General features: G+C 41.9%; 1 protein-coding gene across 2 annotated transcripts in view; it reads left to right on the top strand.

The window, feature by feature from the left end:
- DCDC2B (doublecortin domain containing 2B) overlaps nt 1-18,581 on the top strand; it is a 722,606-nt gene that overhangs the window by 683,380 nt on the left and 20,645 nt on the right. For both annotated transcript variants that reach the window (XM_044082560.1, XM_044082551.1), the window contains one exon: nt 355-414. In XM_044082560.1, the coding sequence (XP_043938495.1) occupies nt 355-414 (60 nt within the window). The remainder of the gene's footprint in view (nt 1-354; nt 415-18,581) is intronic.

The raw sequence follows: 18,581 nt of genomic DNA, 5'->3' as shown, positions 1-18,581 counted from the left end.
CCATTATTCTTAGATAATGACTCAGCAGAATGCTTCTAGCATTCAGTATTTTTATCATTTTGATATACCATTTCTTACTTAACTATGTTAAGGTTGTCAGAACAGAAAGCAACAGACAGTAGTTTCAAGAACAGCAAGCCACGTGTTGTGTGTAACTGATGTGTATTACACATCAATAGGTAAGAAATAAGCAAACAACTTCTATGATAAAAGCCTGCATGCGATCCATACTGTCTCAAAGAAAAAGTATATTCTATTACTATAATTACTAGTATCATTATATATCAGCCCACGTGCATCAGCCTGCTCTAGTTTGGTGGTTTGTGATGCATTATATATTTTTTCCTTCTGCAGAGGCCAGCAGAAGTAGTGAAAGATGAAGCACTCCTTGGGATGGAGGACCCCCCACAACTGGTAACATACCTTATTTTTTTATCTTTTTTCATGAATAATTATTTTTAATAATTCATCTGTGTATTAAAGATGTATCAGAAGGGTAAATGGTAACAAAGTATAAACAAAACAGTTCTATTTTGTACTTATTTGGAGTGTTTTAGAAGAAACTTAGACATGACAGTTGGCTTCATGGCACTGACGGATAAAAATCCTGACTGGGACCCATACAACCTGGGACCAACTAGTAATCAGGGAGCTGGAGAGGAATGGGAGTGAGTGAGTGAAACGCTAACCATCCTGGGAGGAGGGACAGCAGTTCGTTCTGCTGCAATGGAGCAATTTAGTGGAGGATACAAGTCCATAACGACAGCCAGGACTAAGTGGCAACAAAGTAGCACATTCAAATACTGCTGCGGGTACTGGGCTTATACAAACAAATTTATGGTAAAGGAGCCTGTATTGTTGGGCTTCCACATGTCTGAACTGCTACAGGGGGACCCAGGAGACTTGTGTCCTAAAAAACCCTGATGGATGCCTGGGTGAGAGCCCCACTGGAATAATGGGGGAAGCTCATGATCTCCCAAAAGGAAAAAAAAAAACAAAACAAGCAACCCATGAAATGTCATAAACGTGATGAGTACATAAGCAGGATACATCCAGAAGATCAGAGTGAGTCTGAAGTGAGAATGCAGCAGACACTGTTAGCTCCCTTATTAATCTGCCTCAAATGAATATTTTTGATTTCCCTATTGGCCTGTTTTGGTCTATAACTCTGTACTTCTTCACCGTACCACTGTTTAACTTACTCAACTCAATATTTCATCATTTGTGATGCTGCAGAAGGAAGCCTGTATCTTCACCACCAGTGCTACCATTTTTTCTTTTCGTAGTCATTTTGTGTTGACCTTGTACCTCTTCTGTAGCTTTATTTGATGTTTATATTCTCTTACCCTGAAAATGGGTCCTTGCCAAGTCAGACTTTTTCTGTAAACAAATGTCAATAAAAAAGAAGGAAGGAAAGAAAATAAATAAATACAACCCTGAATGGGTGTCTTGGGATTGTTAGGTAAATAAATTAAATAAATAAAACTCTAATCTGTATTCTGGGATTGTTCAGTAGTGGGAAGTATTCAGTTAACAGTCATTTTTGACAGATCCTGGCTCAAAGGTTTAATACTATATGCTTCTAGACTTGAACCCTGCAGCAGTTTTGTGTTAAATTTCTACAGCCACCATTTGCCTACTGTGTGACTCTGAGCAAGTCATTGAAACAGATAATGTTCCTCTGTTGCCCCCGATAAGGAAATGTGTGTCCAATGGGCTTTCCAAGAAAAAAATATCTCTATTTTCTGTATTAGATAAGAAAATTCGGACTTTTTACTTCTTACTGGGTCAAATTCTGAATTTAGATAAAAAGAATGATGTACTTCCCATAACGTCCCTCTTGGGTCGTGGGATCCTACATCAGATCCGAGCTGGCAACCTATCAGACAGATCCTAAGCTCATGCTCCTCCCACTCCCATAATCCCTTGTTGTCTTCTAACCCCCTCAGATCGAGTTTTCTCTAGAGCTAGAAAACAGCCAAGGAAGACCCTAACCACCAGCCAGGACATCTCCACCACTTTAAGGTCCCACAGGATGGGGAAGGAGGGCGGGATAGTGATGAATAGTGACATAGGATAACACAGATTACAAATTAAGGTAAGTACATAACTTTTTATGTGATGTCATCCATGTCACTATTCCTCACTCTTGGGTCAGAGTCCCCAGCTACCATGAAAACCCGGGTCGCCTCATGGAAGGAAATGCCGAAGAACTGTGGAGCCAAAGGAAGCCTGTTCCTGGAAACTATGTCAAGCTTATAATGAGAAACAAAAGTGTGAGGAGTAGACCACGTGGACACCACACAAATCTCATCAATGGAATGACAGGCCAAAAAGGTAGCCAACATAGCCACAGATCTAGTGGAGTGAGCTCTGACTGGTCTTGGTAATGACAAACTTTAGAAGAATAACCATAGAAATACATTTTGAAATCCAATGAGATATAGTTTCATAGTTTCATAGTTGTGTACTAGGCTATCTGCCCTGGGGCATTTACAAGCCTAGCCAACAATGATGTGGCTTACGCCACCCCGTATTATATAGTTGCGCCTCTCTAGTAGTGACACATGTGGGACCCCATTATTTAGTAAATTATACCTCTGTCTAGTAGTGACACTGAGGTGACTCCCAGGGTAAACTTACGATCTCCCATCCATGCATCGAGATTTTTCTTGAACAGTGCCAATGAAGGGCTCTGTCTCACATGAACTGGGATTTTGTTCCAGAGTACGGGCAACCTCTGTGTTATGAATCTATCCCTCCAGCATGTTTTATTCATATTTGTGCAGAGGTTGAAATCTTTAGCTCGCGTGGTTCTGGTGGATCTGGAATTTTTGAGATGGAGCATGTCCATCAGTTCTTGGTTGGACATGGCCCTATATGTTAGGCACAAATCACCTCTGAGCAGGTGGTATGCTACTGAATAGAGCTGGAGTTTCTTTAATCTAGCTGGATAAGGCACATGTTTGAGACCCATGATCCTCTTGGTGAGGTACTTCTGGGGTCTTTCCAGTTGTTGCATGTGCCGGGTGAGATACATCCCAAATGGAGCATTATATTCAATCATGGGCCTGACAAGTGAGGAATATAGAGGTACAATGACCTCCTTTGATCTGGATGAGAATCCCTTCATGATGAGATGGGCAAGGTAGAATGTCTTTCTGACCACTTTGGCAACATGGTTGTCAAAGGAGAGGTCACTATCGACTTGAGTCCCCAGGTCTCTGATTACTTCTTCCGTACTCAGTGGGTTATTGTCTATGTGATAATTTGTGGGTACTTTGTTTTTCCCAAAGGGATGACTATACATTTTTTGGCGTTAAGTTTGAGGCCATGATTCCGGCACCAGTTGTCCGTTTCAGTGAGACCTTTCTGTAGGATGTGTGTTTCAGCAGGTGAATCAACTATGGCACCCAGTTTGCAGTCATCTGCAAACTTTGTCAGCCATAATCCTCCCATATTTGCTTTCACATCCGAGAAGTAAATGCCGAATAAGAGTGGTCCCAAGACTGAGCCCTGTGGGACACCACTCGTAACTGGTTTTGAGTCTGACATGGCTTCAGCAATTTTGACCTTATGGGTTCTGTTTTTTAGCCAGTTTGCTACCCATCTTGTGACATATGGATTTACATTTAGGCTGCTGAGCTTGTCTATGATGCCAGAGTGTGGTATCGTGTCAAAGGCTTTAGCCAAGTCCAAGTAGGCAGTGTGGACAGCCTTGCCCTCGTCGATGGCACTAGTGACTGTCTCGAAGAAGTCAACCAGGTTTAAGAGGCAGGATCTGCCTTTTACAAAACTGAACTGGGTGGGATCAAGGGTCTGCAGATCTCCAATATCGCCATTTATGAGTTCCATGATGATTCTTTCCATAGCCTTGCAGACCAGGCTGGTCAGACTTATGGGGCGGTAGTTACCAGGGTCAGTAGAAGTTGAGGATGTGTGGAGTGGGACCACTGTTGCTGTGCACCAGTGTTCAGGTACATATCCTGTAGTGAGGCTAAGATTGAATAGCGTTTTAGGTGCGGGTTTAGTTCATCTTGAAGTTCACGTAACACGCAACCGGGGATACCATCGGGTCCCATAGATGCTGTGTTTTTTGCTTTGTTGAGTGCTGATTTCACCTGTATGTCTGAGATGACAGGTAGGTTACATTCAGCAGGGATAATTACTACATCTTTAGGGGGTGAGGGAGGGGAGAAATTTGCACTGAACCTATCTGCCAGAATATTGGCAATGTCGGAAGGGTCAGTGAATTTTTTGTCATTGTGTACCAACTCAGAGCATATCTGAGAATTTCCTCCCAAGGTTCTGACATAATTGAAGAAGGCCTTGTGATTGTCTTTGGTATCCTTGGCAATCTTTCTCTCAAAGTTGGCTTTAGATGTTTTATGAGAGAACGTACTTTTTACTTGTGCTGATCAGGGAAGCCTTTCCCTTGTGGGATTTGGCTTTGTCCTGCAGTAGCTTCCTTCTTTGTTGTACAGTTTGTTTATAGCCGGGTCCACCAAACCGGGCGTTTTCCTTGGTGGAGAGGGTCTTGGTTTTAGTTGGGATTGCTTGATCCATGCATTCTTGGAGATGTCCGTAGAAGGCTGTTGTGTAGGATTCAGCATTTTGGGATGTGGTTTCCATTAACCCAGTAGGCTTAAAGGATATCATTTCTGACTTAAGGAGTGTAAAGTCAGCTTTTGAAAAATTTTTCACTGTAGTCTTTTGGTCTGGGGGTGGGGGTGGGATATGTACATCCAACGTGATCAGTTTATGGTCAGATCTTACTAGTGAGGGGTTTATATTCGGTGCAGAGCATTTGGACCCCATGTTTGTGATAATCAGGTCAAGTATATTATCTCTCCTCGTAGGAGAAGTGACCAGTTGCTCCATAGCATTTGAGTTAATGAATTCCAGGAATCTTTGGGCTAGGGTGTTAGGGCTAGAATAGTGGGCCCAGTCTATGTTGGGGTAGTTGAAGTCACCCAATATGATGGTGTTTGGTGTGACATTCATATCCTCCAGTGTTTTCAGGAATGCTTGATGGGATTCCTGGGATTGGGAGGGTGTTCTATAACATGCGACCAGTTGTATGGCAGTTTTGCCTATGGTGAGTAAAACTTGTATGGTTTCTTATGCTTCATGGGTAGCCACCAATCGAGAGGTGTAGGTGTCCTTTATGAAAATGGACACTCCCTCCCTTTGTGGTTCGGCCTGGAACTTGAGGCCGAAAAGCATGATATGAGGTATAGCCTGGTAGCGCTGGAGTGCTCTCAGGAGCCTTGAACCAGGTTTCAGTTACTGCACAGACATCGATGTTCTCCATACTGAGAAGTGCTTGAGTGCCTGCATCTTGAGATTTAGACTTCTGGCGTTGAGCAGCATTACCCTTAATTTTTTCCATTTTTGTTTTTACGGAGGTTGATTTATCTTTTGAGCATTGCCTAAAAAGGCACTATGGGGTGGCAAGAGCCTTGGCCAGTATCCGGAAGCCCAGTGGTGACAGGTGCAAGCCATCCCTTCATAAGCAACGTGGCTTGTCCAGCATGTCATCCCAGGCTGACAGACATTGGATCCCCTAGAATGACACCAGTGATTAAGCCAATTGTTAAAATTGATCATTTTGTCTTTGTACTGAGGCATCATTCTTGGTGAAGGCAGGATGCTGCTCAGGGTCAGGGTCATACCAGTCTGGGCTACATAATCGGAGAGCTCCTCAATGTCTCTTTTCATGTAGTCCAGGGAGGTACGTCTCAGGTTATTCACACCAGCATGGACAATGACTGCATCATACTTGTACTTGCTTTGGAGTGACCTGAGTGCATGTGTAATGTGGCGGATCCTAGCTCCCGATAGGCAGCTCACCGTTACCCTCTCCTTATTCAGCCTGGTAAGTGGAACGTCGGTGTGTCTGACTATAGAGTCACCTATTACTAGTGTCTCTGGCATAGTGTTTTGCCTTAGGTGCTGTGATTGTGTGACACACCTGTTGTTTGAGGTATGTGTTGTAGGTGTTACGTTTTGTGGGGGTGTATTTCTGGGTGTCTGCTTTGGAGGCCTCTGTTGTTTTGGTAAGTTTTTTATAAGAGCCTCCGAGTATGTCTTTGTGTTCTTATGTGTTTGGTTTGTAGTGGTGGTGGTTTTATGTGTGACCGGTTTTGCTTGGTGTGGGTACCTTCTCCTCCTGTCTGGTCTTGCCAGTCCTGAGTTGAGAGAGTTCAGCCTCCAGTTTGGCTATATAGTTGCATCTCTCACAAGTATTAGTGTTAGTAGGAAGGAGGAGAGGGTTGTCTGTGTACATGAGACAATTGTAACATTGTCTTAAGATTCCCAGGTTAACCAGCTGAACAAGAGAGGATGCTAGTGGTCTACCACTCGACATACTAGAATATTATAAGGAGTGCTGTGCCTTTAAGGGAAGTGGGTATTCACAGGGGGTAGTGGATGGCTGTAGTGCTTACTTTAGTATAAGAGTGCTTACTTTATTATAAGAGTGCTTGCTAAGACTAGAAGTCCCGAAAACAGTGCTAATATATACAGCTAAATAGACTGAGTAGAGCTTTCTAAGTGAAAAATTGAAGAGCAGACTTGGCGGAGCCAGTAATCTTGGATACTGCCTAACCTTGTCTGTTAACAGAAAAGGCCACAAACAGCTGGTCAGAATTGTGGAAACTCTTTGTTATGTCCAACTAGAACCTGAGTTGGTGATGTATGTCAAGAGTGTGCAGCAAATATTCGCCTTTATTGGAGAAGTGTTGGAAGAAAACTGTCAGCTGAATGGATTGATTCAAATTTGCTTTAGTGGCCTCCTTAGGCAAGAAGGAAGGGTTGGTCTGAAAAACCACTCTATCTTTATGAAAAATCATGCATGAAGGTTTACTAGACATAGCCTGCAACTCAGAAACTCATCCTGCTGATGTTATGTCCACCAAAAAGGCAGTCTTCCAAGATAGGAACTTCATATCACAAGTGGCAGCATGTTCAAAGGGAATCTGTGTAAGAGACTACAGCACAAGGGAAAGGTCCCAAGGAGGAGAAGGATCTTTGATAGGAGTCAAAAGCAAGAAGTCTCCTTTCAAAAAGGCCTTACAAAGGCTGGAAGAAAAGGTAGTTTCCTTGTAGACATGGAAATTAAAGATGGCCACCAATTGCAGCTTAATAGTGGAGAAATTTGCTCTGACATGAAAAAGAAAAGACAAGAAGAATAAGATGTCTGGAATGGGAGCTGAAAAAGCATCTAGATTCTGCTGTTTGGCCCAAATCAAGAATCTTTTCCATTTACTACCACAGATCTTTCTGGTGGAGGCCTTCTGAGAAGCCAGAATAATGTCTCTGACAGGCAAGGCAAGCTTGGGCTGGTTTAGAATTATGGGAAGTGGACAAACCACACTGTCAGATGCAGAGTCTGAAGATTTGAGTTCGGAAGGTGAGAGGGATGAGAAATCAGATCCAGATGGGGCTCTAGCACCCAAGGGGGGTACTTCAGATGAGACTGTAATAGGGGGAATCACATCTGCTGAAGCCAGAAGGGGTCAATGAGGATCAAGGTAGCCTTGAGGTGTCAAGCTTTCTGAAGCACTCTGAGAATGAGAGGAATAGCAGGGTAGGCATAAGGGAGACCCAAAGTCCACTCATGAACTAGAGCAGCCCTGGCAGACTCCATGGTGGGGGGATCAGGGCAAAATACTGGCTGCATTTGTGATTGTGAGGGGAAGCAAACAGATCGCAGTCTGGATGACCCCAGCAAAGAAAAATCTCTTTTGCCACTGAAGGATTCAAGGACCACTCATGAGAACTCAGAATAGCCCTGCTGAGCCTGTCTGCTAGCACATTGGACTCCAAGGGAATATGCATTGCAAGGAGAAAGCACCCCGAAGGCATTGCCCATTCCCACACTCTCATGGCCTTGTGACAAAGCAGATAAGAACATGTGCCCCATTGTTTGTTGATGTACTACACAACTGCCATGGTATCCATGTATACTGCAGTTTACCCAGAGGAAGGCAGTCTTGAAAGGCTTGCAAAGAGTGAAGAACAGCTCTCATCTCTGGTATATTTGTAGCAGTTTGGTCTTTGCAGGGAACCACATAACTTGGACCGTCTTTCCCTAGTAATGCCCCTCCACCCCAGCAGGGAAACATCTGTGGTCACCGTGGCACTTGGGGGAGGAAGCAAAAAAGGTCTTCCTGCAAGAAGCTCGGGAGACTGAATCCACCAAAGAAGATGACGCTGACACACTGGAATGAGGTGGATGGAAGCTGTCACTGGATGAACCAAGGAAGAACACTGGACTGCTAGAGTCTACTGTAGAACCCTCATGTAAACTATGGCCATTGGCACTAGATAGATCACCACTGCCATACAGCCTCAAGCCCTGAGAATGAGCCAGACCTGAGATTGAGACCAATCTATTAGGAGTTGAACATGGGATCTGATTAACTGTACTTGTCTGAGGGGTAATGCTGCAATCTTTGGCACAGTGTCTAGCTGGATGCCAATGAACTCCAAGTTTTGGGATGGAATCAGAATTGACTTGGGTAGATCTACAGTGATTCCTAGCTGGTCGAATAGGCGAAGAATGTACTGAGTGGCTAAGACCATTCAATGTTTGGTGGGAGCTGTGAGGAGCCAATCATCGAAGTAAGGAAACACCTGGAATCCCTGCAATCTCAGGTGAGCTTCCACCACTATTATGCACTTGGTGAACACCCAGGGGGATGTGGTGAGATGAAAGGGCAGGGGTCTGAATTGGTAATGATTGGCCCCTATGCAAAACCGGAGATGTCTCCTGTCTATTTTTATGTGATAGTACACATCCTAAAGATCCACAGAGCACAAATACATTCATCCTTGTGCAAAAGAGGCACGATGGACTGAACAGTGACAATCCAGAACTTGGACTTCTTGACTGAAAGATTCAACTCGCTTAGGTCCAGAATTGGACATAGGTCCCCTGTCTTCTTTGGCACCAAAAAGATGTGAGAGTATGTTCTAGATTCTCTTTGCCCTGGGAAGACCTATTGAATGGTTCTCTTCTGGAGACCCACTTCTTGCTGAACTAACTCCCCCTAATGGAGTGGCGCATTGGGGAGGCATTTTCTGATTGGTGTGGGCGGTTGGGAAAAGGGAATGAAACAGCACCTGGAAATGATGTTTAGCCCTCAATGATCTTTTATAATGCTTGCCCAGGCCAAAGGGTGCAGTGACAAATGACCCTCAACTACCTCCAGAGCGGGATAGCTGGACAACACATCAGGAGCACTGGAAGGGCTTCTCAGAGAAGGGTTCCCTGGAGCCCTGATTTTGCGGACCCCCTCTGTCTCTAGGGTGGCGTCTGACATAAAAGCCTCCCACCAACCTCTAGAAGAGGGCTTGTCCTGAGCATCTTGAAAGAAAGACTGTGACTTCTGGAACCATAATTTCCTAGTCCCTCTTTGTGTCTTGGAAAAGGACCGTTGAGGGGTGGAGAACTTGATTCCCAGATCTGACAAGGTCTTGCCTTCCTGCTCAATGTGTATAAGTGTCTCTTTGACTGATGGACCAGAAAGAGTCAATCCATCAAAGGGGGCATTGGTGAAGGATGCCTTAAAGGACTCCTCAAACCCACTTATTTGCAGCCAGGAGAAATGCCTAATGGCAATGCCTGTGATGGCCACTCAAGAGGTGCCTTCCACAGCATTGGAAATCAGCTTCATTGAGGAATTAGAGAGTGACACAAGAGTAGATTGCTTGAGGGACACTTTGCTCAAGTTCTCGGCAGACAACAACTCAGAAAGAGAAGTGGAGAGTTCCTTGACCAAATCCCTCTAAAGGCAGGTGAAGTGAGCCAAGTAATTAAGTGCCTGTAGACCAAAGGTAGCTGAGGTGAAGGCCCCCTTTCGTGTCTGTCGATTGCCCAGGATTCTCAGTTGGGAGGACCCAACTCATTTTTGGTTGTGGCAGTTGCCACTATAGCGTCAACTGGATCCCCCTTTTGACCAAAATTGCCTATCTTTGGGAGGGCTTAGAAACTTGTCCACGCTTTTTGAAACTTGCTCTACTGTATTTGGCTCCTTTCATGCCCTGTTTCTGATAAGATCTACAAGTTCATCAGTGTGAGGAAAATGCAGGTGGTAGATGGTCCTATCCTGAACTCCTTCATAAATACAGACTTCTCAGAGGACAATGGTTGGGGAGGCCATCAGCCCTTCAATTTAAGGATTTCCAAGATGTCCCTGAAGGAGACACCTTCGGGCAGAGATCTGGGCCAGCCATCCTCTTCATCGAGGTCTATATCCTCGGTGAGGGACTCCATAGGAGACTCCAGGTGCCTTCTCTTGCACAATCTCTTCCTAGGCACCTCTTTTGAAGGAGGCTCAGGAGAGGACTCTGAAGAGTGGGGAACCCCAAGTGGGGTAACTCTCACCTGAAGGCTGGTTCAAGAGGGCTGACTAAGAGCAGGATGAGGAAAGTCTGCTCTCGGTGGCTGGGAAGGACCCTGAGTGGTAGAGGACACAGCTCTGGCAGAGAAAGTCCTCTCTACTACCCGGAAGGCCGAAGGGTTGGAAGACACCCCTCCCCCATTCCCGGTGGACAAGACCACCTGAGAAGAGGGAAAGGAGCATTCCACCACATCTGGGCCCCATGGACAATACCTGCCCCAAGCTGTTGAGAGCCAAAGCACCAAGGGGCAGAGACTGATTCAAAAAGATGGGACCGTAACCCTCCCCCAAGGACTCTGGAGTGACTGGTGGGGCTTGGGAGCCTGTCTGCTTCATGGAGGGAAGAGCAGAACCAGTAAGGGACTCAGACAGGGTAGAGATAAAATGGGCTGTAGGTATCCCTGCCATCTCCTCACTACACCCCAGGGCCTGGAAGTCTGAAACCACCCGGGTCAAATGAGGAGAAGAAAGTGGAGGAGCAGGGGAATGGCCCCTGGCTGTATGGCTGGGGAAGCAAGCAGCCCCAATTCAGTTTGAGCTTTGAGGAAGGACATCATCATCCTGTCCATGTCAGAAGGAAGCAAGCTTCTGGAAGACCTAGAAGAGGCAGAGGACCTAGCTGGGGACATATGCCTGGACCCCGAGGATCTCCTACGTCTTTCAGGAGATTGGCTTCTGAGCCTGGGAGCTGTGAAGGGCTGCTCAATCCAGAATCCAGAGGAGAGTCCTCAAGAACAATGGTGGGATCTGACATGGAACCCGGATCTGTCCACCTCGGATCTGAAGACAATTGTGGATCTGAGCATTTGGAACCCGAATGTCTTGGATCTGTGGAAGGTCAGATCTGTGGAAGGTTTGGACCTAGTCGGTTCTGGAGGCCTCAATCTGGAGACCTTGGATCTGGGAGTAGACTCCTGTGAGCTCAGATCCAAAGGCCTCACAGTGGAGGCCATGGATCTGGGGTGGATTCATGGGATATAGGATCCGAAACCATCGGTTGGACTATTTAGAAGACGAGACCCCGGAAAGAGAGGAAGCCTTCTTCTTATGGTCAGAGGGGCTTGGTGTGGCCAGAAACTGGGCCAGCAGACCTCGCTGAGCCAAAGCTTTTAACAACAACTTGTTGCAACACTCGTCCAAGGCCCTAGGGTTGAATGTGGCACAAATGTCCCATTATCAGACATCATAAGATTAAAAACCCAAATGGCACACAAACCCAAAAAAAATGTTAGCCAAAAAAACAAGGTCCAAAGCCATGAAAAGACAACTACGAGGAGAAATAATTACAACCGCAAACAACAAACTACTAAATGAGAGTAATCTACATCACTAAAATCTAGAATAAACCAAGTAAAAGGTTATAGAAAGATACGTAGAAAAAGATTTTGGCACCAAAAGGTTTACCGACTGAAAGAACTAAAAACAGGAGGGGAGGGACTATCTCTAAGCTTAAACTAAAGGATATTAGCTAACTACAAGAAATAAGAAATACAACAGTTAAGAAAGATCCCTTAAGGAGACACAAGCCTAGGAAATCATGTCTAAAGCTGGTGAGTGGCAAACGAGATCTGAGGAGTTAGTAGACAGCAAGGGATTATGGGAGTGGGAGGAGTTTGAACTTAGGATCTATCTGATAAGTTGTCGGCTTGGATTCGATGTAGGATCCACCCACCCAGTAGTGAGGAATAGTGAAATGGATAACATCAGATCTTTCCTTAAAGTAAAATTTCTTGGATTGCCAGAAAGTTCTAAGTCCAAATAAGGAAAATTTGTATGTGAGACAATTTCACCCTGCAAAGCTCTAATGCATTTCTACATCAAAAAATTGGTATACACAGCTTGTCATATTTCACATCTTTTCTGCACCTTTGCTGAAAAAATACATTGTACAACTTCTCACATATTATATATTTGCTGTACTATTGCTGAAAAAAATGTTGGTTTTATACAGTTGTTTGCACCACCCTCCTGGCGTCCAGGGGATAGTCTGTAGCTGTCTTTTTTCAAGTTAATTGATCATTTCTTTTAAAATAAGCTCATCAATTGATTCAGGCACTCTGTGTTTTCTTCATGTTGTGCTTGAGGGATTTTTAGAAGCCTTGGACCAGACAAGAGCATCTTTTCTTGGATATCAGATAATAAAATGGATAATCTGATGCCCAGAGTCAGTGAGATTATGTGTATAAATTTTGCATGTTCATAATTTTCATCTGTTAAGTAGTTATAAAAAATCAGAGGTAAACAAACTACATATTTGCAGTTAATGGTAGTGGTAGACTGGACATCTGTTAGTGTTTTCTTATGCCAGTTGTCAGTTCAAAACTATTCATTTTACATTTTTCTGTTCATCAATATATTTGTTATTTTAATTTTTAAATTGTATTGCCTAATTTCATAAGTAATGAATGTCATTGTTCTATCTAAAAAGCTTGTGGCTGGTTGCTTATTGAAGTATATAAGATTAACTGCACCAAGCAGATGGATTATAACTGTTTGAATCCACTTTTGAGGACAGGGACTGCTTATTTATAGCTAACACAGCTACCATGGGCTAGCTCATTTTAAGTGTGTACAGTATTTGTGACCTTGGTATACAGGAATAGTGTGGCTGGTGGCAGGATCTTAATGTAAAAGCAGGAAGAGGTACTGACACTGAAAAGGGTATTTTTGCTCCTCCCAGAAACCACTGTGTGTGTGTGTGTGTGTGTGTGTGTGTGTGTGTGTGTGTGTGTGTGTGTGTGTGTGTGTGTGTGTGCGCGTGTGTGTGTGCACATGTGCAAAGTAGTTTCAGTAATCAGCATTCATCTTAGAATACATTAATTTAAAATCTATGCTGATTGTACAACTAAAGTTGTATTGTATTTAGTGACCTGTAACTCATGCATGGCATTTTATATTAGTAAGACTAACAGAATGGAAAAAGAATGCACTAGCCAACATATCTATGACATTAAAAAAACAAATGCACTTGCTAGATATATTATTGAATCTTATATACAACATACATTTTCTTTTATGGTTTTATACATCATTAGAAATAACCTAAGAGACATGGTGACATTGCAAATATAACAGAAGAAATGAATATAGACGGATTACTGAGTTAAATTCAGTGGATACACTAGGTCTAAATGATAAATGTACTTCAAAGCCCACTCTGAAAAAAACGGTTATTTAAAACAAAATATCTGAATTATAATATAATATGCTATATTTTTATGCTGTATATGTTACTATGTAATTTTATGTTGTATTTATGTATGTGTGTGTGCGTGTGTGTGTGTATATATATATATATATATATATATATATATATATATATATATATATATATATATACTGTCTGAATATAATACTGTTTCTTTAAATAATTTGACTACGTCACTTGCTGTTGTTATTTGAAGGCTAGAGTTCTGGGTTGTATTTTTATGTATTCTATCTAATGAAGCTTTGGAGAAATGCTAGTTGGATTTTATTAAACAATCTTTGATGCCACATAGTTCTTGCGTGGACTTTCTTGGATTGATACATTTTTGCTGATTCAGATTTACACCACATACTTGCTGTTTGTAGTTATTTGCTATGCACTTATAACTACATTCGTATCTCTTATCTCTCTGTTTTTTGATTAGTTGTGATTTAACTTGTAATGTAAATAATATATAAGCATGTAAACATTGTTGAAGCTGAACACCCGAATTAGGGCTGTCTTAGTAGTAATGTGCACAGACAAAAGCCAGACTAACAAGGTCAGATATCAAACAGGAATACAACCAAATGTATATTTCTTTTTTGATAACTTTACCAGGGAGGGTTAGAGACAGTGATAGTTTTCCAGTTTACTTATATCAAGCAATGATTTCTTTGAGAATGGGAACTATCAGAACCTCTTTCAATATAGCTGGAAAGGTCCCAGTCCTCAGTAAAGAGTGACCAGTTGAAAAATAACTGCATCTAGTAATCTGAGGTAAGATTCTACCCATCTCAAATAACCGGGAATCAGCCTGCAGCTGATTGGGTGCAGATGAAACATATTCACGATGTCATCAAAGCTGGTATCTCTGTATTTATAGCAGAAAAAAAATCAATCAGGGCAACAAACAATGGATGCTTCTTGAAGGACAGATTGCTTGTTTCGGCAACTTTATCTTAAAAAATGGCGCAACTTTCTCACACTAAGGGGAAGCAAAGACCCTATAAGCAGTCAGACAGGTTGGTGGTGCACAGTCTGACCATATCTTACAGGAGAATTACTGGATGATCTGATGCTGCAGAAATCTCACAGGACAAACATGAACCTTCTTACATGAGATTTCCATTTAACATTCCTCCATCTGTGGCAATTTATGCAGCCAAGAGATTCTTTGAATTGTTTGGCAGTATAAATTGGGACCTGCAGGCATTTCTGGGGAGAACATATAGCTAATTAGCATCAGCAACTCCATCAGAGTGCTTCATTACCATGCAGCTCAGGGAGAGGGACCACCCTCCATGCTGGTGCTTCCACTAGTGAGAAACCTCATCTGTAGGGCAGTCTGTAGGAGTTCTTCAGATCGCCTGCATGGATATCTACTGAGTTGGTATCCTGTTCAGGATTCCTTCCTATCCCCAGCAAGTACTGGAGTAGGCTTTGGCTCCCTTAAACTTGCAATGAACTAAGCAAGTAATTAGAGAATGAATGGATGATATACAGATATATAAACAATTTAGCACAATACAATTCAGCACATTTTCGTGGAGGTGGGTAAAAATCACAGTGCCTGGAGAAAATCTATGAAAACACAACCAGTGGTCAAAACTGAATCACAGACACTACAGGCAAAGTTCTTCCTAAGGAACCACAATATTACCCTGTTGTAGTACAGCAAAGCAGGGAGTGGGTAATTCATATTGCACCCATGATAGGGGACACTGTTTATTCACATGGGGCAGACCAATTGATCAGTGAGCTCCCTGCCTACTTTTTTTAACACATTTATTAACACTTTGCACATTACACAGTGACATGGGTACACATACAGTTATAAAATAGAAAACAAACCATAGCTAAGATTTTCTTTTATGTATTATGCATATATAATTTCTTTATTAACAATTATTATTCAGTTTAATATTACATAGATTTCTTAAGTTCTGCCCTCCCTAAAATTCCACTCCTCCTCCTCTCGAACATTATACTGCATGTATTGTTCTCACATATTCCATTTATTACTCTGTAGTTTGCACATTCCCTTTGCTTTAGCTGCAATTCCTTTACATCCCTTACAATATTCAATAATTATGTCACAAGTGATTTAGATTTTGATTTCTATCTTTTAATAATTGCATTTTACGCTTAGTAAGGCCCTACTGTGTCTAGGCAAATTAGTTTGTATATCACAGTTCAAAAGAACCATTTCTTTAGTTATGGTAAATTGCTCCCACAATATTTCTGACAAAGCACCCTGTAGAGAATTTTTAAAATCTACCAACTCGTTGAATTCCCAAAAAAGATGTTCCCAAATATCCTCTCTTTCTGAACACACCTACCACAATTGCTGTTGACCTGTGAAATAAATCCTTCAAAGTTTAGAGTATAAAAAACCTATGGAAATGCCTCCGTGTAAGAGCTCCATGAAAGTTGGTATAAATATGAATACCCACTAACCCTGAAAATGTATTGTTATTAGAAAATGGCATTAATTCAAAGGAAAAGGAATGCCTTACCTTTTTTAAAAGAAAGCCACTGTACACAGAAAACTCTGTTCCTCATCTATCCTGCTGTGCTGATATTAAATTAAAAGTGACAGCATCATGATGTACTGGACATGCACACACCAATGAATGTGCTGATGCATTCATAGATTTTTATACATACACACACACACACACATATATATATATATATAAATATATATATATATATATATATATAAAACATATATACGTATACATATATACATAAAATGTCTGTGAAAATAGTACATTTTATTTATTTATTTATTTTATTTTACATTTGTTGACTGGGCTAGTCTGACTGGATACATGTCCATTTTCAGCAGAGGCCCGAGGAGAAAAGCTCCACTATATACTAGTAAATAATAAAAACAAAAAATAGCACAATAAGATACAAATTATAAGCATATAGAGAACTATTCCCATGTAGCATAGTAACAGTGCAAAAGTAATTTAGCAAAACTATAACATAGAGTGAGGATTTCTATTCCAAATTCTTTGCAAGAGTAGGAATAGTACAATTAAAAAAGAAATAAAGTAGTAACTCACACAGAACTCTATTCATCTATTTACAGTATTAACAATTTTGATAAACGTTTTGTGCCAGGGTACTAGTTTTAAGAAGCAGATTTCTACAGCTGGGAGCAACATGTAGATTTAGATACAAGGTGAGATGACAGGTTGCAGTAATATAACAAGTATAAAGGTTGCAGTAATATGACAAGAATAAAGAGAAGTTGAATTTATAGGAAAAAGTAATATCCTTGTGGATGGTAGGTGAGCTACAGAGGAGGGGTAGTACTAGTGATAAGGACAAGTAGAAGAGTAATGGAGAGAGCTGAAAAGAGAGTTGGATGCTGAGGTCAGTCAGGATTCGAGCAAGGGCATAGCCAGTGAGTTTTAAAATAGTTCCTTAGTTGTTTCTTGAAAAGTTGTGATGAGCCTAGAGTGGTCAGTTCTATGGGAAGTTTATTCCAGTATGAGCCAATGGCATTTGTAAACAAGGAGTCCCCAGCTTTGTTGTGTGTTTTGAGAGTGGCTACTAGTAGTTTGTTAGCTGAGCGAAGGGAAGAAAGATTCCTGTAAGGGACAACAAGGTCATTTAGTATGGGTGTATTAATAGGGTAATGGAGAATTTTATAGGTGATAACTAATTGATGGAGGAGAATAAGATTTTGTAGTTCAAGCCAGTCAAGCTTTTTGAGATTAACACAATGATGGGTGTGAAATGGGGAACCTGTGGCAAACCTGGCAATGCTGTGGTAGGCTGTGGCAAGTTTCTGAAGGTTAGATTTTGAAAGGTTTATAAAAGATGGGGAGGCATACAATAATGTAGAGATAAGATGAGTTTGGGCTAGAGACACCCTGGTAGTTGCTGTTAGAAAGAGCTTAAGTCTATAGAGGGCACCTATCTTTTTATTAACAGCTTTGATGGTTAGGTCAATGTGGTAATCATAGTTTAGTTGGTTATCTATTGTAACGCCTAGTAGTTTAGTGGAACAATCAGGTGTAATGATACTGCCATTGTCAGACACAATAGAAAAGGAGAGAGGGGCAGATTTAAGGGTTGGAGAGAAAAGTAATAATTTGTTTTTTTGGTTTTAAGGAGGAGACAGATATCTTGGAACCATTTTGCTGCTGCTGTAAAGACTTTTTGGGTGGAAGAATGAAGTTCAGCTGGAGATACAGCAGAACAGATGAGAGTTGAATCGTCTACATATTGAATACATGTGTGTGTTGGGATTGAAGTAGACAGGTTATTTATAAATATGGAGAAGAGAAGGGGTCCTAAGATGGATCCTTGAGGGACACCGATAGTGACTGGGAGCTGAGAGGATAGATGGCTGTCCCAAAGGACTGCTTGTTGTCTATCTTTCAGATAAGAGTCAAACCAGTGCAATGCCGAAGATTCAAGTGAGAGAGAGTTCAAAGTGTCTAGCAAAAGTTGATGGTTGACCATATCAAAGGCTTTAGAGAGGTCAAGAAATAAAGCAGAAGAGTATAGGTTGTTATTGCGATTTTTGTTGATAGTGTCTGTGAAGGACAGAAGAGCAGTGGAAGTGCTATGGAAAGGTCTAAAACCATGTTGGGAGTCTGAAAGTAGGCTATTATGTAAAAGATGATGTAAAAGTTGTTGGTGTATACAACGCTCCATGATAGTGGTGATAATAAGGCTATAGGACGGAAATTAGAAAGTTCATTAGTGTTTCCTCCTTTATGCAGAGGAATGATATGGGAGACTTTCCAGAGGGAAGGGATAGTAGATTCAGTTATTGTTCTGTTAATTAAGATGGAGACTGGGTATGCTAGTTCTGCTGCTGCTAGCTGCAGATATTCAGCTGGTAGTTGGTCGGCTGAAGGAGTGCATGGTTTAAGTTTTGAGAGTAACTTGTGTATATAGGTTGTGGAGACTGTACTAAATGTTAGAGTGGGGGGGTTATTTTGAGGAGAGGTGTT

Source organism: Protopterus annectens, chromosome 1.part1 (assembly GCF_019279795.1).
Source record: "Protopterus annectens isolate FY-2018-M chromosome 1.part1, PAN1.0, whole genome shotgun sequence".
In the NCBI taxonomy this organism is placed as follows: Eukaryota; Metazoa; Chordata; order Ceratodontiformes; family Protopteridae; genus Protopterus; species Protopterus annectens.
Note: the sequence above shows the minus strand (reverse complement) of the source record. Positions and strands in the feature narration are given on the sequence as shown.